The sequence below is a fragment of the Halictus rubicundus genome, chromosome 3, assembly GCF_050948215.1.
Source record: "Halictus rubicundus isolate RS-2024b chromosome 3, iyHalRubi1_principal, whole genome shotgun sequence".
NCBI classification, from domain to species: Eukaryota; Metazoa; Arthropoda; class Insecta; order Hymenoptera; family Halictidae; genus Halictus; species Halictus rubicundus.
The window spans coordinates 9,319,074-9,340,030 of record NC_135151.1 but is presented as its reverse complement, the minus strand read 5'-3'; the positions used below and the strand labels follow the sequence as shown (position 1 = coordinate 9,340,030).

At 40.3% G+C, this 20,957-nt stretch overlaps 1 protein-coding gene across 2 annotated transcripts in view; it reads left to right on the top strand.

Annotated features, from left to right (window-relative positions):
* Positions 1-20,957, top strand: part of Tfap-2 (transcription factor AP-2) — a 182,335-nt gene that overhangs the window by 8,728 nt on the left and 152,650 nt on the right. The window contains exon 1 of one of the 2 annotated variants that reach the window (XM_076785243.1): positions 17,433-17,502. The exons of the other annotated variant lie outside the window; for it this stretch is intronic. Within the exon in view, the coding sequence (XP_076641358.1) occupies positions 17,440-17,502 (63 nt within the window). The 5' untranslated portion in view covers positions 17,433-17,439. Of the gene's footprint in view, positions 1-17,432; positions 17,503-20,957 lie in introns of those variants that run through there. 2 annotated transcript variants of the gene reach the window in all.

Sequence of the window (20,957 nt, the reverse complement as noted above, 5' to 3'; positions counted from 1 at the left end):
AAAATGTTGTAATGCACATTCGTGATAGACAATGGATTTTATTAACACTAGCACTACAGGACCAGTCAAAATGACTGGTTCCTAATTTTTTCTTTTACAATTACTGAAATTGTAAAAATGTTTTCATCGGAAATTTTCTACAATAAAAGTTGTATGAAGTCTGAATGGGCACAGTCTTGTCACTGTTACAGAGCAATACACATACGTCAGTCTAGTGTTAATACCAGGTTCACGGGATGCGTTCTAATAGTTCTGCGATTATTGAGAATTATTCAACTTTTATGGAGTAATTATTGTGTTAAAAAAATGGCCAAAAATTCGTTAGTTTTATGAAGTGATGTAGTCACGTTTAGTGCGCCATAACCCATTAAACAGTTACCATTTATAATTATTAGATTGCGGATTCCGGATTGCGGAGTGAGTGTAATTTCAAGCAGTGGAAGGATTAAATAATAAACCCACTAAAAAAGAGAAATAAATTCCTATTTGGTTGCTAGGTCTTGCAATCAGTGCAAACAATTTTCGTTATGCATAAAGATCCGGAGTCTACTAATTAGTAATTTTTACATGGGCAATAATATGTTTAAATATTTATTTCTAGACGTATATCGGACAAATTAATTTAACTTCCTAAATCTGCTTGCTATGAAGCATTAGAAATGTGTCATTTGTGCTGTATAGAATATTTTCGAAAACTGGATTTATTGTCGTGTTTAAGCTCGACGTTGGATAATCATTTTGATTTGACTTTGCGACGAAACGAATTTGATTTGACTTGCAATGTAAAGATTGCGTGAAGAACCATAATATTGAACACAAAGAGAGTTTAATTCTTCGGTTTACCAGTCAATTTGCAAAGCTAGCGTTGACACCATTAACGAACGAGTTGTTCTCTCCAATTTGAGCAACTGCGCGCACTAATACGCGCATAAGGAACTCGCAATATTTCTTCAGTTTTGTAACATTCGAGCAGCTCATTTAAACAGTTAACAAATTAGTGGACGGGGCGCATGCTACGGTGCACTCGTAACCGAAGTATTTTTCGAGAGGGTCCTTTAAGGACTCTGCACCGAGCTAAGTAATAATAAAGCGTACCGTTACGAGCAGTAAAATGAAATTTACGTCGAAATTGAAGAAAAGTCCCGGTAAAGGGCGAAGTTTTATGAAAACCACCGGCTAGGAAGCGGCGTCCATCCAACTAACGAAGCCCCGGCTCGCCACTATTACGACACGGATACTTGTCATACCAACTTAATGGCCGCTTATCCTTGCAAACGTGTTTCCGATCATGCGTTGTCATCTGCGTGGGCAGACAAGCATCGTCTCGAACCCAGCGTCTCTTGCGCAATAATAATTGCTCCGAGATGGTAGCCATTAAAACGAACGATTTATCACCCGGCGTATCATAATTCAAGCGAACGCTATAAATGTATTAGCCTTAATTAAATTACACTCAACACGGTTATTAATAACGCACCGAAATGCCGGAGAAATACTACTTTTCGAGCTTCCGATCCGTCTCTTTGCATCTTTCTCGACACCGAAAAAATCATCCCAAGATCTTTCTCCAAAGTGCTCGAATCCTCTCAACCCTTCGAGTTTATCCTGCTGATAAACTTGCAAATTATTTACCTGCTCGCGTAGCAGAAGTACAAATTTTGTCAGCATCTCTGATTTCTGAGAAAAATGTTCCAAAAATTCTGTTAGCGAAGCAACCATTATATTTTCTGCTTAACGAATTTTTGTTTGTTGGAAAATAATTTTAATCGATTTTCTGGAGTTTTTTCTTCGAGAGGTAGAAGACACTGCTATCTTTTAGTGTAGGTAGCTATTAGCAGCCGAACTTCCTGCGGTTTGATGAAGTTTTGACTTCGGTTCTTTAAGCGACGACGTTCGAATTTATGGTGACTGTTCTCACTCGAAGATATGTTTTATGTTCCTGCACGCATTAGCTGGTCGAAGATCTTCCTCTAATTCCTTGTGCCATAAAACGCTCCTATCTCGAGATGCCGTCAATAGTGCACCAAGTTTTCGAAACTACTGCGAACGTTTCTTCGAATGTCTTATTCAATCTTCTTTGTCTCGCATACAGATTTTCTACTAATACACATATTGATTCGTTACACCTTGCCTCACTTTGTTCAATTTTTGTTTGTCCCGCACAAATATTTTTACTGACTTTTTATATTCACCGGTGCAAACTTACACGAAATAAAAATCAATGCGTCATCGAATTATCTAAATCAGAAAATAATGTTTCGGAGCCGGACTATGTAAGTTAGACTATACAAGAAAAATAGTGAATCTATGCTAATTTCATTATTCTTATCGCGCCTTCAATTTTTTCAATTACGAACAAACCGATGAAAGTGGAAAAAAATCGAGGCAGAGACACACAGATACTATCTCCGCGAATTATGTCGGACATAGAGTCTTGGGGCACGCCGTTCCTTATCGCTTAATGAGTAATTACAGCCTGTTTGTAGAGGTAAATGACAGATTGCGTAATATTGTCAAAACTGCCGGCACGCATCGGTGCACCTGTGATCGATCGGACGATTAGTCGGGTAAGACAAGTGCATAACACGCTCGCATCGATATAATTAAGCGGTATGCGTGGGAATTATCTGATTGTGGGAACCGAGCACCGTAAAATTAACTTTTTTCGCTTCGTGAAACTTTGCGAGCAAGCTTTTCGAGCTGATTACGCGCACAAGCGAATATCAGCTCCTCTTTCCTGAATGCAACGAATGCAACCTTAATACATTATACAATGCAAATAATCGTTCTAAGTCGATGACTCAGAAAATGATGACAGGTTTCTAGCTCGTAAATATTACGTCGGATCTATTTTCACGCCCCGGGATTTGTTGTTAAACAAATTTCGCGAACGACGGATCTTTATTTCTAAACTGGTTCTCCGTTTGCTTTTTAATATCTAAATGTTATTTTTAAAGGACTCGTGCAAGTGCGTACACTCTGAAGAAAAAATGTATAATCATTTATTTATACTTTGTTCGAACATTTCTTCGCGAAGTAAAAATTCAATAATTTGAAAAATGTGAACCGTCATAATTTCATTTTGTCATTGCATATACATATTTTATTGAATGTCGAACGTGTTCAAAAACATTGTTTTCGGTTCTTTCAGAATTAATATATTTTCCTCAGTTTCGGTAGAAATTAAAAAAATTGTTTCAAAATAAATAAGACAGAGACGAAGTTTTCGAAGACGAAGACAAAAACAGAATTTTGTTTTTCACCGAAACGAAAAATAATGCCTTGTATTCTACAATATTTTAGGAATTTGTGCTTGACGCAAATGTATGAAAGCTCACAGTTTGAGCATAAAGAACAGCCTAATCGGTAAAAGCAGAGTTGTTCACGATGTCCCGTGATGCACCAGAACAGGATTCTGGCTCGCTGGTTGAGCCTCTGAGCTCTCGGTATCTATATAATAACCGGTTAAATTCCGGTAGTGGCGTTCCTTACGAACGGTAGCCTCTAATCTCCCTAATTCCAGGTTCCTTTGGCCAAATGTGGGCCAACATTGGAATTATTCGGTAATTGTAACGGATCGGAATGTTGTGCGTTGCTCTTTAAGGGTTTGAGACGCCGGCCCCGGCCAATTTCGCATCTTCATGCGCTCGTTTTGCTCGTCGATTCGCGCCACCGCCATTATCGCAGGCCAGCGTAGGTTCGATTCCATCAGAGTGATTAGCCGGGTCTTATTCTAGCCCTGAATGAACGACTCTTTGCCCGGCATGGCCAGAATTCTTTATGAAAGGAGTCTGCAGCCGGGAACCCGTTCGATTCTCCTCGGCGAAACGCATTTAAAAAAAATAAAATATTCGAATGAAAAATACATTATCAATTTTGTAATTGATTTGTTTTCGAACGTGAAATGAATTTGGACTTGAATTGTCTACAACAATTCTGAGGGACAGATGTCTAAACATTTCCTCCCCTAAGAATTTTAATAAGGCGAAAATGAACGAACGGTGTTCGTGAATTGCAGAAGCCCAGTAAACATGTATTTCCTCTTATAATAATTTGAATAAGTCGAAAATAAACGAACAGTGTTTATTAATTGCAGTAAACATGTATTGCCTGCGTTAATCATTTTAATAAGCCGAGAATAACCGAACAGTGTTCGTTAATTGCTCTAAAATTTTCACTGTTTCTAATTATCACTAACCCTGTCTAATTATCACCAAATGCCAAAATATTCGTCAACTAATATACAGTGAATCTCAGTGTAGCTCAGATTAAAAAGTTGTGAGATACAACTTTCAGTAGGTATTTTCACTGCAATTCCGACCAATTGCAATTTTCGATAAACCTTTTTCTCGCAATATGTAGTAGACAGACTAATTGCTAACTTCTCAAGGAAAATCCAAGTCGTATGTTCCAGTATTGAAAAAAAGTTATCGTCTTTTGAGAGTGTCCGAGTATTAATGTGAGTCACTGTGTCTGTGCGATATTATTCGGTAAACGTAGTTCAATTGCAAAAGCATTATTAATATTTTATTAGATATTTTAATATTTATTTAATATTTTAATATTTTAATATTTTAATATTTTAATATTTTATTATTAATATCTTAAAAGAATTACAGTGATTCCGCGTTATATGTCAGCAGGCCCGGTCTTGTCGCGGCCGGGGCACTATTTTTTGATGACGTGCCGAACGTAGAAGAGGACAGCGATATTCTACCGCCACTCACAGTTCGTCGCGGTCGGTAAACATGTCGTAATTCGTGTCTCCTATGAGTTATTTGTCAAAGTCACAGCAGGGAAATGCTGCCGACGAGAGCCTATTATTCTTTGGTGAAATGCCGAACGTAGAAAAGGACAGCGATATTCTACCGCCACCCACAGTTCGTCGCGGTCGGTAAACATGTCGTAATTCGTGTCTCCTATGAGTTATTTGTCAAAGTCACAGCAGGGAAATACTGCCGACGAGAGCCTACTATTCTTTGATGCAGTTTTTTTTATGGGACTTTCACCAATATATTTGTTGGATTTTTCTTATTAAAATGATACCAAACACGATACAATTCGGATCATATTTACACTAATTTTCCGTTAATGTAATTGTAATGGGAAGTAACTTTCATCGTTCATTACGCAAGTAAATATCAGCGGATCACACGTCGATATACCGGACCCGTGTTATGTTCACACTCCTCGGCGTCGGCTCTCGAGCTTCTTGGCAACTCACGGGGTATATCCCGCGGTAGTGGGGATAATTCCGCGACGGCTAACTCAGACTTCTCGGCGACGTATATCCCGGATTCACTGTACTTGTTCCGAGGGCCAGGTGGAATGTTACGGGTTCTTCCGATCGGAACCTTCCTATGGGTTTCTTTAAATTACGGGTCGTGGCTAGGGTACCTCGACTTTTTGGCCCCTAGATTTGATGATGGGCGCCTGGGACAGACTGCCGGAGAATCACGAGGAACGGTAGCGTCGGTGGTCGAGATAGTTTCATTGTTTCGGTAAATATAATTCGATGCAATTGCTTTCTCATCGCTGCGGCTACAAGATCGATCACTTCAGATTTTTGTTTGGTAATTACTAAAATTATTGAGGTGCCTTCACGCGAAACTATTGATTACGTATCAAGCTTAATAGTCTTCCCGTTAGCGTCTACGAAAGTAAGAACTTTATGTACCTCGACTATGCCGGTTTTCTGCGCATATCTTCCATGATTATAAATAAACATGTTCGGGAGAAATTGTACATCGGTGCAAAATAAAATGCTCATGCCTCGACTGCGAGGAAAAATGAATTTCTTCGGTACATAAATTCGATTGGTTGAAAATAACCGTAGTCTGGTTATTAGTGACGCTAATTAACCGTAAATTATCCATTGGACGTCTAACCGTGCTTCTCGGAAAGGGGAAAAAAAAACACATTTAGAATCTCATTGGCGACACTGATTAACCGCGAAACATAATTTTAAGCGATAAAGACGCGCTCGAAAAAGGAAATCATTTAACGGTATGTTAATTAATGATTTATAAATGAGGTTCAGTCTAGCAGCCCCTTTCCTTTCGCCGATCATTTGCCAGTTGAAACTGAAGTCGTAAAACAGGGAAACGGGGAAATTAGGATGTCTTAACGGCAACCGGCAGTCGGAAGGCATCAAGGGAATCGTGCGGCAATTAAAAGGAATTGCAACGCGCGTTGCGGCTGCATCGCGCCGCTTTTTGCCTCGTAACGCGCCGAGGAGAAATCATGGAAACGCGGCTTTCGAAGGAAAAAGTGGATTCGCGTTTTCCGCTGGATCAATCGTTCCAGTCTTGCCGACTAAATCTGTTCCACGCGTTCCCGATTAAATTGTAGAGTTCACGTACTGGTTCGCGCGAGTCCGCGTTTTTCATTGCTCAGAATTGCCGGTCGCCTGAATAAACGTTTCCTGGTTTAATCATAGCGATTAAGACGACTGGACGGATGGACCGCATGCGATACTAATCGAGGAAGTTGTTTCGGCGTCGATACTTTTTAATCTTCCGCGCTTAGGTGTGTCCAGTCGTGCTTGATGGGTCTATCAACGTATCGGCGAATGATTAAGAGCTGTTTCAATGATTCGAACGAGGTCTGGTCACGAAATAAATTCGAAATTAGCTTGTTAATGATCCACGTGAGTAGGAAAGATATCCTCTGGTTCGTTGCGCATACTAAAAACCTTCGGTATTCAGATTCTTCCAAATCTACCAGCGAACCAAGAATTTCGAATCTTAAATTAAATAAACAACTATTTTATTTATAATACATATTGTTATATCTGTCACGATCAGCTGCGATCTCTACAGATTTGATTTGAAACTCTAAAATATGGCAGAAATGTCAACAATTTCGAACCGTACGTTAAATATTAACGTAACATATATTACAATGAATTCTCGATATATGTCAACAAAACGGTGTTATGTTATGTTTACACTCCTCGGCGTCCGAGGCCTCTCGAGCTTTTGTGACAGCGATAGTGGGGATAGTGGGGATAATTCTGCGACATTTATCATCCAGGTATTGGCGACATATATAGAGAAATCACGGTATTAACAAATTAGAAACGTTTACACGACGTTGTGTTTCGGATATTGTTTTTACTAAATTATCCAATACACGAAATGTCCATTGCGACTCAAATGATTCCCATTGTGCGTAAAAGTCTGTAGTACAGTCAGTTGATGGCAGCAATAAATTATATTTTCTATCCAATCAGAAGGTGCGCGTGTAAAGCGGAGAACAAAGAGAAATGCATGATCTTCGAGGCACGAGTAAAATGAGTCGTTTTCCCGGGTTTTTCTTTGGCAATTATATCGGCATTTTGTCCGGCAGGTTCAGCTCATTACAAATTCGAAGTTGCGCGACGTGAGACAGAAAACCCGACGCAGGGCTGCTGCATAGGATGCACGTAGAGAGACATCAGTGCCGTTAATAGCACTAAATTGTGACCATAAAGTATCCGTGCACGCAAGACAGCATGAGTATACGTGATTGCGGTGTTCCCGCGGTTTTAATATTACACGCGTTCGAGGAAGAGGCTGATATCGGACGATGAATATTTTCCGAACTGTTCGAATTCCTAATTGATCTTGATCGTGAGAACTTTTTGCGAGCCTTCGTGACAGATTCCTGAACCGAAGGAAAATCATGGCTGCGCTTTCGAGAACTTTAACGACAGGTTACATCGCATGCGAGTCGTGGTGTTTGAATAATAGCGGGAAATTACCTACGCGATGTGTACAGGTGTACTAATTAACGATCTGGTGATTTTTGTAGCGATCAATTAATGTTTTCCTTGAAATTTTTTTGTAAGTTGAACGCTGTTCCGACTTCTTGAGCAAATGTTAAACTTACTAAATTCCTTCTGTTTTATTAAGCATTTTAAATCTCAAATAAAATTTATTCCTAATGCACTAAGGAAGAATATTTATTTTAACACTTTGAAACATTTCTTCTGACCTAGAATATTTCATGTTATACGTACGGGGATGGTGCAATTTACCCGTACAATACTGAAATGTTTAGTACTTTATTAAATAAAAACAAATTTAGTAACGTAGAAAATATTTTGAATAAGGATACAGCAATTTTTAGTGACGCCTTAAAGTCGCCATTCGAGTGCTAAGGGTTAATACTGATCGAGATGCATTTCATGACTTATCAGCAGCAATGAATTTTTGTGTTTATTATTTACAGTCGTTCATTGAGCTGAATAGTTCAGAGCAAGAACTGCTGAAGTTTGCATTCTAGTTAACAGTATACCGGTCGGGATTACAGTGGTGGCAAGAGATTTAAAAAAAAAAAATATAGTATGTTGTGCCGGTATCGTTCTGGCCGAACGATACGTTCGGGCCAACGCGCTCTGGAAGTGTAAATAAATTAACCTGGTCTGCCGCGAGTAAACATTACACGAACAGCCACAATTTCAACGCAATCAAACAGTTTGCACAACTGAATTTACATGCGGATACGCAATAATCGACGTTAATAATGGAGCGTGGTAATCTTCATCGCGTAATTCGCAAAGGAGAGAACACAATAGATCAAAAATCCATGCAAAAACGCGGGGAAATATTTATACGGTTCGAACGCGGCGGCGGTGGCGGCACCGGCAATGAAAGGCCGAGTTATTAGCTTTTTTATTACTCTGATAAACTTGATGCTTGAATTCGTTGCTATTGAACCGTCAATTTATCACTGTGTGTAGGCAAACGTAATGTAATACGTAGCAGAAATATTCGATATTAATGAAAAACGTAATATCACGTTTAATTTAAACACTTTGCGCTGTAAAACACAGGAAATTGTAATCGAATCTCATATTTTCATGCATTGTTATACACGCAGCTTCGTGTCTTCGACAAATGTTGGTCTCCTTGTATTCGTATCGGGTTCCGCTTTGAACGAAACTACATACACAGCGTATGATATAATTACAAGATGGGATGGACTAGGGTAAAGGACCCAATTACTGTGGGGGTACCATTACTGTGCCTGTATCGATTATACTTACTTTTAAAGCAGGAGATATATAGCATACACATATTAACTGCTTTTAACGAAAAAAATGTAATATATATTTAATATCTATTGAATATAGGCACAGTAATTGGTCAGTATTGTGTCCCTATCCTAAGTATTTAATCAAAGTATATTTTATTTCAGAATTGTATAATATTTTTCAGTGCATTTATTCGGTGATAACTGGACTGCGGACTTTTATAAAGAAATTGGCTGGGTGAAATACGTGACAGTAAAAGATTAGAAAAATTTAAAAACGTTGTTTTTAACGCAACCAGATCAATCGATGCGGAACATTTTTATTTTAAACAAAGACCCGCTGTCTAGTGATAACAAGCAAATCATTTGTGCCCAATCATATTGACACAGAATAGTTATAAATTTTCCGAGTACCGTGCTGTTCATTTCAAGTGACGATACGTGCGAAATTAATTCGATTTTCCTTACGTATCGTCAATTGAGCACTGACAATAGAGCTGCGTATAAAAATGTCAATGACAATTATCGTCACAATTCGAGCCTAAACACGAATAACTTCCCACGCAAGCGTCCCTCCGATTTCAACGATCGTAAAGCAAGAAGTGATTTTGGTCGGGCCGTTTGCGCGAGATTTGCAAATAGCCGGACAAATTGCAAGCGAAATGGAGGACCGAGTGCCACGGAGCCGCAGCGGCCATTCGATCGGTGGTTAATCGTCGCCGAGTAAAATTCCAGGGAATACGGCGCAAGAAACGACGGGGACAAAAGACGATCGATAGCGAAACGGTCTAGATCCCATCGCGTCGTCGTCGGTGAGGCAATCGGCTGAAAAATCACGGGAACGATCTCGTTGCGGAACGGACTAGCAAACCGGCGCGGCGCGGCGCGGCGGATATCTCTGTCGCGACAGTGTCCGCTGAAACTGCGGTGTTCGGTCGCGTTTCCATGAAAGGCATCGCCGTTTTGCGGTTTACCGATGGCGAAGCGAAACGATCACTCGGCTAGGAAATGGCTCGGTAAATAAGTAACGCGGCTCCCCTCGTTAACTCGATTTAATGGCGTGTCGTTAGCAGTCGTATACCCGGCGACGCTCTGCCTAGTGACCATGGCAAAAAGAAGAAAAATAAATAAAAGAAAGAAAACCAGAGAGAAAGGGAGAGAGAGAGAGATGAGTACACCCGGGAATTCGGGATACTGAGAATCGTTATGGCCTCCGCTCTCGGGACGAAGAAGGATAGGACCGAGACAAAACGTGTTATTGTGCCTTACCGGTTCCCCCGTATCCGGTTCAAGTTCCGCGGACCGTGGCGATACCTTCGGACGATGATGAAGTCGATAATCGTTGCCGCAAAATCCGAACTGTTCGACCACTGGTCGCTCCACGGTGTAAATCCCGGGGATTCCGCGTGGGGTGCAGAGTGACAATTAGGGTACTGGCCCGGTGCACAGAGATGTCACCGGAGTAGTTTGGCATCAAAATTTATCTCGAGGTTTGCCTCGCATGCTGATAAGAAGTTATTCTGCAGTCTGTATTACATACATAATATTACAATATAACCTTATACTAATGTGAAGGTAACGTAATAGGTACATATCAGTTGGAGTCGCTTAATTGGTCACGGACGTGATAGTGACATTACATACACAATCCGCAGTCTTTCAGGAAGAAACATAATATATATATATATATATATATATATATATATATATAAATTATATATATATATATATATAAATTTCAATCTGTGTGTGTCATATAGAGGACATTGCCATAAGACGTGATCAATATCCTGTGTCTCATGACCACATGAACAGCCAAGGTTATTTACCACATTGATTTTAGCTAGAGAGAAGTTAAGACCATAATGACCAGATCTAATTCTGTTAATGGTCACAATGATTTCTCGAGATCAATTTTTCCCCGTGTACCAGGGTTTCCTTCTTTCGTCGTGAAATTGTTCAAAGTAATTTCTGCCCTCGAATCGGCTTTCAGTAACTATATATTCATTGGTGTTATTGAAAGCACGTGATTTAGAGATCTTCCTTAAATCAGTATACGGTATTTTGAGAGAGCCATTCCTCCTGGCAATATTGGCTAACTCATCAGCATTTTCATTACCATAAATACCCAGATGGGACGGTATCCAGTAAAATTGAATTTCATTGGAATCAGGATATTTTGTGCGCTGTTCATAAATTTTATTCTTGATAGCGAGTATGTAAGGGTTAAGGCTAACATTAGTGGAGGGATATCTAAGGGGTGTCAGACAGCTTAAGGAATCAGAAAATATAATAAAACGTTGATCTTTGTTGATCTTTGCATAAGTGCGATACACTCAGCTGTAAATATGGATGCATTTCCATTTATGCTTTTCACTACTGATAAATTCAGATTGTAACATACACAGGTTGTTCCAACCACTGTGGCGTTCTTACTTTTACTACCATCTGTGAATATGGACAGTGCACCCTTTTCACGTAAGAGTTGATCAATTAAGAGGTTGGGATTCCTGGATTCAACCACGGTTCGACCAAAATTAACATCAATGTGGATTTCATTAAGTAGGACGGAATAATTATAATTAGCTGTTAACCTCTTTTGAGTCTGCTCGATTCGGTGGAAAGCAATAGGTCGCAGAATAGCTCGAGTGTAGCTTTGTGGAAAAACAATTCGAATTCTAGAATATTATAATAATAATAAAGAATAACTGCGTAATGAACTTGGATGTACAGAAGGTCTATCAGAGAAGGACGGTACGATACAACGCGAACGCGCATTAGCATGCTCTCTACATAAAGTGGCATGCTCATTAGAATTTAATAACTGCCAATAGAATACAATCTTTTGGAAGATTCCTACAGATATTTTCGTAGCAGTGGAAACTGCTATGTGCCGTGGCATACGGCACAGTGAACGCACGCGATTCAACAGTGTGGAACAATTGGGTAACTATTTCTCAGGTTAAGGGTCAAAAACGCGCCGACAGACAACAGCAGTAATCGGGACTACTATTAGCATTTGCGTTCCCTATCGACGAGAGTTAGCATTGCGCAAAGAATTCTGAACATGCACGGCTAACGCGTGATGTTACATCACGTGATTCACTGAAATTATAGTAAGACCGGAGTCCTAAGTATCCTCCTTCGCAGACGTGCAATTAGACTTTCACTTGGCGAATAGAATCGGTCAGCTATCATGGTAATTAGCGATATTGTAGAGGCCATTTGGGTGAACCGTTCTGAATCGGTATGGAGAAAAAAAAGAATCACTCTACTTTTAACGCGGGGACGTTTGATGATAATAATTTTTCTCGGTAGCGAAGAAGACAAAATGAAAGGAGCTTGAGAAAATGCTGCAGGAACGTCAACATTGTTAGACGACTTTAAACGCCACTTGGACTGGTAGTCCGAACGAAAAGAGAATTTTCAATGGTTCGCAGACGTTTAAAGTCGAAAGTCACTGCACAAAGAAACCCGGGGGACAAAAGAACCGATGTGAAGCAGGAACGCAGAACGAGACTGCGTCGAAGGAAAGTTTGATGCCAATCGACCGTGAATTTTAAACCAAAATGCAAACGATCCCTTTGAAAAAGTTCCGAACTATAATGTCATCTCCTTCTGCTAGCAAAATTCGTTTTGGATGTCTGGTTGAGATGCTCAGAGTTCAAGACCAGTTAACCCTCATGCACACCTCATAAAGGGTCCCAGAATAATACTACATTCATTTCCTGCTTTACACTTTAAGTGATAGGCTGGAGAAATAATGTGCCGGTGATCATGAAATTCATCAGACGTTTCTTTTTTGTGTTTCACTCTTACTCGTTTTCCCCATAGACGCATAAAATCCAGCAATCGCGTATGCAAAATTTCAAAAGCCTCGATCCTCAACTCAAAAATTAGTTATCCCCCGGATCTTCTAAACTCGACGATCCAGAAAATCCGGACAACTTCCAGCGATGTAATTGAATAAGTAGATTAAAGCGAGGCCATTCTGCGATGAGATAGCGTCATTAGGGGATGTCGGGAGTCAGCGGAAAGTATGCTTGCCGGCCGAAGCTCATTCGCCGACCGGTTGGACTATAGGTGTTGCTGGACAAGCTATGGGAATTAGCATCGCAGGACGAACGCGCGACGGCAGCGTTGCTGTTGCTGGTCCAGAAACGACGACACCGGTGTGTTCGCGCGTGTTCATTCCCGTGGAGGAGGGTTCGACGTTCACCAGGCTGGACATGGAACGATGCACGATCCCGTCGCGTCGCGTCGCGTCGCGTCGGTGTATCAGCGGCACATGGCGTAGAAACGCACTATGAATATTCAACCGGATAGCCGACATGGCCGCGTTCGAATCCATTATTCATTCGCGCGGCAGCACCGGAGCGCGATCGCTAGTTGCGTTTTCCGGCGAGGAGGATCGTCGATTCCAGCTAGACAGAGAACAGGTTACGGTAGAACCAGAAGAGGAGAGTGAGAGAGACGGATCACAGGAAGAGTTAGTGCGGATCAGTGGAAATCCGTATGGAGATGGCAAAGACTTAGCGCAGGCGAAATGAAATCGAAAATCGTAGCTCAGAAATCGATTCTTCTGATTTCGTCTCTGTACAGGGTGTATGGAAATTATATTCCGCGACTATCACAGCGTGATTGTACATCCTCGGTTCGATGGAAATTCATGCGAGCAAGGTGCCGCAAAAGTAACTTCGACCTTGAACTTCAAGGTCGAAAGGTCATCTACTTTTTTTTATCGCATCGTATTGTATTCGTCGCAAGAATAAAAAGTGCAAAAGCAACCATCGGTCGAAACGGAATCGTTTTCTTAAAAAATTATGGTAAATTTCTTTCATTATCTAACTGATTTATAGTATATTGTCATTTCTCGGACAGATGGAGTTTGTTAGAATAGTGTGCTGTCGACGAAATTGGAAATTATTTCTTTGTCCGTGAAATATTGGTCGTAAATATAATTAAATCAGTTGGACAATGAAAAAAGTTTATCATAATTTGTTCAGAGAACGGTTGAGTTTTGACCGATGGTTTCTTCGCACTTTTTAGCCTTGCGATGAGTAGAATAAGACGCAGTAAAAAGAAATTGTTGACCTGTTGACCTTGAAATTCAAGGTCAAAGTTGATATTGCCCAATTCTTCTTAGCTGAAATCATGACACAGTAGCATTTTCGTTAAGACACTGTGTAGAAGCTTCTACGTGGAACCTAATTTTTGCTACACTACTGTGACCATTCAAGCCTCAAGACATACATAATGTGGCGGTATGTGTATCGTGTACCCAGAAAGTTAGCAAATAAAGCAGAAAGCGACAGGATTCAGAACACAGGGGGTAAAACTGTCGTGTTCGTACTGCCCGAAGACGATGCTCTCTCAATTTCAGTCCGATCTTAGAAAATAAAGGATGCCAGTAAGAACCGGTTCATATCCAGACAAAAACGCGTGTGCGGAGAATAGTCGAACGTAAAGAGAGTAACGAATGATGAAGAGGGGGGCAAAAGGAGGAACTAGAGAGAAAGAGAGAGAGAGAGAGAGAGAGAGAGAGAGAGAGAGAGAGATCGCTGAGCTTCACAGTTTTATTCGAACGCTTCCCCGACGCTTCGTCATAGGATCCTCCTCGCGGTGTTCGCGTGCTCCTTTTGCGTCGTCGCGTTCCTCTTCAGGATCCTCTGCTTCTGGACCCCTCCCCTATTCCCGTGGCCCCTGTTCCTCGTGGTTTTATTCGCTGGCGGGAAGAATGCGCTCCGTTCGGTCCAGTAATCAACCCGAAACGGCCCGAGGAAGGGGCATCGCTTACGCAACAGAGAAACCCGTGGTCAAATTTTTCGAATTCCTGAATAAGCGAAGTCGACACCGGTCTCGTGTCCGCCAGCGGAGTTTTCGAAAATTAGTCTACTCGTCTGCTCCCGACTGGTCATTGTTTACCCTCTATCCCACCGATGCATCAACATTACGTAGTCTCATTTTTAGCCTCGAAGCTCTCAAAACTGGCACAAGGTTCACAAGTCAGAGCAAATTTGCAAAATGTGGAAGAGATTTCGAGAAATTGTCGATTTGTTGTTCGTTCGTATCCAGAGCAATTTTATACTGCGATCCAAGGTACTTGTGAACGTTTCTCGCGATTGCAAAGGGTTTGCAACGGTGGATATTACACATTGCGTTTCGACGTCGCGAGAACAAGCGATTCATGGAATTGCTATTTTGACTGCAACTGTGTTTGCCATTGCGGCAAAATGGCGGTGATCCCGCATCAACGCCGCTGGCGCGTCGCGGAATTTGGAAAGACAAACAGTGTTGTAACTGTGCGACGGTGTCTTCGGATGGAAGTTCCATTGTATGGCACCGAGCGACAAGACAATTGTTAACTAAACTGGAAATGTTTATAATCGCGGAAGATATTAAATATTTTACGAACATTCTTTTGCCTGCTGCATTTGTCATTGTTGGTAATTTTTCACTTGTGCACCTTTGGTTAAACACTTTATGCCGAAACGTGTCATTGCTATCAGCACTGTTGTAGGATTCATGTTAATTAGATTTTCACTCTGTCTTGTTCGTTGAATGAAAATAGATGTTCACTTCACAGATGAAGTATCCAAACAAGAAGTATCCTTATGTATGCAATGTAGCTGAAATATGAGGGGTAAAAATAAATATAACACACACACTGTATATATATGAATTCTCGAATCTGTGAATTCTCGATATATGTCGCCCAGCGTCGTGTATCGTCCAGGAGACGTACCCAAGCCGTGATATGTTTACACTCCTCGGCATCCGAGGCCTCTCGAGCTTGGGACCTCTCACAGGGTATACCCTGCGGTAGTGGGGATAATTCCGCGACGTTTATCATCCAGGCTTTGCCGACATATATCGAGAAATCACTGTATATATGTACGATGCTAATTTGCTCCAGAGCAGGGCAGTCGATACACTTTGCATTAATCAAGTAAATGTTTTCTAAAAGTTTCACTTATGATAAATAAAGAGGACGATACAAGGAACATGTTCGCATACTTGTTTTCGTGTAATTAATTCCAGCAAAAGTTGGGAACGTATCAACTTGCCCCGGTCTCTTAATCTGAAATCTATGAATTAAATAGTAAGGCAACTGATTAATGAAGATCAGCACGACACATGGTGCAGGCAAGAAAAGGAGAGCAAGGGGGGCACACCGAAGCGGTCGTACTAATTACGCTTTCTAACAAATGACTAGCATATGGGTAACCGGCGATGACGCGTGTTTTACACGAGATTACACGCATTAAACACGAACGCGAAAGAAAGAGGAGGACCGAGGGCAGAAGAAGGGAATAAAAGGGAAGCGGAGGAGGCAGCTCCTCGTAGGAACACCCGCGGTGATCTACTTACATCTGCATTAATGCGCCGCAGGTAACCGCGAAGGGCAACTGCGAAGCAGGTGTTCGATCCTCTCGCCGCAGGATTTCGTGACAGAATTTTTCCTGAAATGTTGCGTTTCGTGTTCCCGCGATCCGAGCCCAGCGGATCGTAATTAACGTCCGAGAAAAAGTTCGCTTGCCCTCTGTTATGCAAATCGTGTTGTACGACGCCGCAGCGTAAAACACATGTTTGTAGGAGAAATAGGCAGGCCCACGTCAAATATAAAACACTCGGACGCATCTATATTAACTGGCATACACAAACGTCGTGGACGTCCAATTATGGAAAATTATGCGCTTGTAAATGCTCTCGAACGCTTTCGACGTGCAAACACTGCGTGTGATAAAATGTGACGTCGAAAATAAATTGATTGAGTATCTGCTCTTAGAGAAGACTCGGCGGAGAAGTCTTCAAATTGTACAGTTTATATTCAATATTTATTATATTGAATTGCATTGATCGATCCAACTACATTTCTCGGACATTTTTAAGGCGATCTCTGTTCTCCGAATAGAACAGAGTTGAATAGCGAATAGTGAATCTTTAAACTTACTAAATATTGATATTTATTATTATCTTTCAAAATTTAAATTAAAACTCAAAGATAAAATGAAAAATTTTGTTCTATCTTTGAATTTTAATTTGAAAACGCTACGAACTTTCGTTCTACGAATAGAACGAAGTGTATTTATTGTCGGTGCACCGAGGATATAAATACAACCATAAATCTAAATGAAAAATCATTTGGTATTAGTCGAGCGATGACTGAGTGGAGCATGATAGTAAATTGATTTACTTCCACTTAAAATACGACTTGGTCAGTGTAATAGAAGCTCTGTCTAACTTTCTGTCAAAGTGTTTTCAACAATAGGTCCATTATTTGTAGAGTGATTCGACGTTTTCCAATTTGTTACTCGCTTCAATCGATCGCTAAGTAAGTGTTTCGCTTTGTTCTAGGTAAGTTGTGACCGGAGAACCGCGGTGAACGTTTGGATAGTAATTTCGGTGGTAAGGCTCAGAATGACGTTCAGATGCATGCCGGCCTTTCAGACCCTCGGAGGCAGTGACTGCAGTGCGTCTTGGGTAAGTGCGTCGTTTCTTACGCAACTGGATTGTTGCAATCGTAAATTCACTGTACGTGACACGAATCCGTACTTTGTGATCACCCTCCCTCGAAACTCGTAACTTATCGGCACAAATGCAACACTAACAATTTTTTAAGTAACCAATAACACTTTGCGACTACACGGTTGCTCTATTCTTAATGTCTATCTATTCGAACGAAGCAATTCTTTATTATCTTGTCGCTCTTCAAATCACATGAATTGGAAATATTAGGTTATTGCATGTGAAACGTCCGATTCATCACAGTAACTTTAAACAAACGTAATTTTCTCTAAATAAAACTTATTGATTAAAGTAAGCGTCATTGTAATTGTCATTTTCTGTCAAATAATTATTTAAATAAAAAAAAATTTAATATACCACGTTTTTGAGACGGACTAAAAAGTATAAAATAATTTTTCCTTTTATTAATAATTTTTTGTTTTAAATCTTACAAGTATTTTCGTAGCTATTAAAAATTCTCAATCACACATTTTCTGGACTATCTGTATCGGGGAATCTGTATCTGTAGGAAAAATTATTTTATACTTTTTAGTCTGTCTTAAAAACGTGGTATATTAAATATTTTTTTTTTTTAGTTAAATAATTATTTTCTGCTTTTTAGTCTTGTGTGCGTTGTCATCCAGTTCTGAGCTATGTCTGAAGTTTCAAGTCTCAAGCTCATCGGGAAGTTTGTTTAAAGTCAATTGCAAAATTTGTACCAAACAGGCAGACAAGAAATCGAGTTAATAAAAACGTGGTAAAAATGCCGAGTTTTTCGATTATACTATGGTAAATATTGAATTTTTTGGTTGTTCATCTTCCTCGTTTATTAGACTATCATCTATATTTTTGAGCTTTTTCTATCGTTGGCTACGAGTGCGTTTATTTACTACAACATTTTGACCAACCATTGCATAATGTTGTAGTCAATATGTTTATTTTTCGTTCATATAAACAGAACACACGTCGATCACATTGACCGACGTTGAAATAAATTTCAATTAAAAGTAAAGTTGGAAATACAGATAGAAACTGAAGCTAGGACTTGAAAGATTAGGTTTGTACCTCTAAATGATACACATAATAAACCTGTAGGCTATAATAGTATTTCTTGATTAAAACACTTCATAAAATTTACATTCTGAAATCGGCCATTACATATGCAACGACCTAATACCTGCCTGAATCCTCCAACTATATTTAAAACAAACATGTAATAAAAAGAAAGAGTAAAGTATGCAATAATGCAAAAAAAAAACACACGGTAACTAGATAGTAAAACAGCAAAGAACAATTAATAAACGTTCCTGTTTGAGAAACTCAAAGAATACGTATCATTGAATGCGCAAGGATATTTGCACAATCGCTCCACAAAATGTGTTCGCATAATGATACCTTTCCGCGAGTATGGTCTTTACACCAACGAGGCTAAGGAGTTGTCGAGTTAATCGCCCTGACAGCTGAATAAGCGGGAACCGTTAAGAATGCAGAAATTTGCTAATTACTGATAATTACGGCCGCGTTATCTCGCGAGGCATCGACGAAAAGAATTGATCGGACGTAGCCACGTTCATATCCAGTCGTTTACATATCTCGCGAGTACATCGTTCGACACGGCACGTTAAGTCCATCTGGTTTACTAACACGTTTTCCGGCTGCAGTTTCCAGAAATTAGGGTGATCGCGAGCCTACGAACCTCGACGGAATTGAGAGAACACGCGAGGTTCACTCATTTCTTTAAACGAGAACACGATCCCTATTTCAAATCACGTTCGCGACATTTCATTATCGAGCAATAACGAAATATATTGTATACAGTGATTTCTCTATATATGTCGCCAAGGCCTGGATGATAAACGTCGCGGAATTATCCCCACTACCGCGGGTTACACTCCGTGAGGGGCCACGAAGCTCGAGAGACCTCGGACGCCGTGCAGTGTAAACATAACACGGCTCGGGTATGTCTCCTGGACGATATACGACGCTGGGCGACATATATCGAGAATTCACAGTATTTCTATACAATTATATTTTCTATACTTCTATTTTCCATACTTCTATTATCTTATTCTACATTTTATTTTCCATAATTCTGTACACTATACAATGTGTCCTGAAAATGTCGCATAACCTTGAAAGGTGTGTTTCCTGAGGTCATTTGATGGAAATTTTTCCTTAACGAAAATTTCTTCGAATCTTTTGTTAGAATTAACGAACACTTTTGGGACACCCTGTACATACGAATAAAATTTGCATTCGATAGTACAGTGGTGATCAAATAATTCGAGTCATAGACGCGATGAATGTCTATAGCGTTTTATAGTTGCAATCGAATTTATTTATGTTTCAACCTAATGCATCTTGTTCGACCGAGCGGGTAGGTCTGCGCGAACGATTAGGTGTTCATAAATACAGTCACACTTGCGTACTAGTGATCTTCGATTAAGATATCACAGGCTTGAAGCTTCCGGTCATTAAATACAGATTACCGACACACGTATGAATATTGCGACACGCAGCATTGAAGTCACTCGGATAAACGCTAATGATCGTGGTAACGCTGGCGCTTCGCGTTTTCGCAATTGCCTCTTCAAGTCCAGAGAATTAACAATTGAATCTTACCTTATCATTCTTACGTTGTACTTACAAATGCGGGAGAATTCGCTACAACGAAAGACAAATCGAAAAGTGAAGAATTTCACGAAGAAAAAAACGAAGAAATTTACAAATTCACGGATGGCGGTAAAATGAAAATTGAGTTTGTAAATGCAATGTTGTTCGTTTAAAAAAAAGGAGGAGAGGTGGACCAAGCAGATAAGAACAGCGGATTTTACAATGGCACGCGAGTTAAACAAACCGCCCCGTTGAAATTAAAACCGCCGAGCCGCGCGCCGCGGCTCCCCGAGCGGAAACAAACCGTGATTCTTCTCCATTATTTGCCAACATGCGGGATTACTAATTCAACGAATTTAACCTGCGTAGGAAACGGTAGCTCCCGCCATGAGAGGTTCAATTAAAGATGGATCGTTCCTTTTGTCCGTATAGTTGTTTACTTTTTACGCGGAACCGCAACAATGTCGGAACGTTGCAAGGCGTCGATAAAATTAAGCAGCACACCGGCCGGCGCATAAATCAACGTATCCTGTTTCAATTGCTGTTACATTTCCCCTCTGTATTATTTTCGTTAATTTTTCAGACACTCGAAAATTCTTTCGCGAATGAAAAACCACGAATTAGAAAGGCAGGTTTGTAGAACGGAAAGAAAGGAACTACGGAGAACATTTTTTGAATTTCTTGCAGACAGAACGAGGTTGCTGCAAATGTTACCATTCCGCACGTCCAATTTTACGTTTTAGTAGACAATATTACGGTTACACTAAACTAGATTACTCGGAATTAGTTGCTCTGCTTGGCTCCTACTGAACTGACGA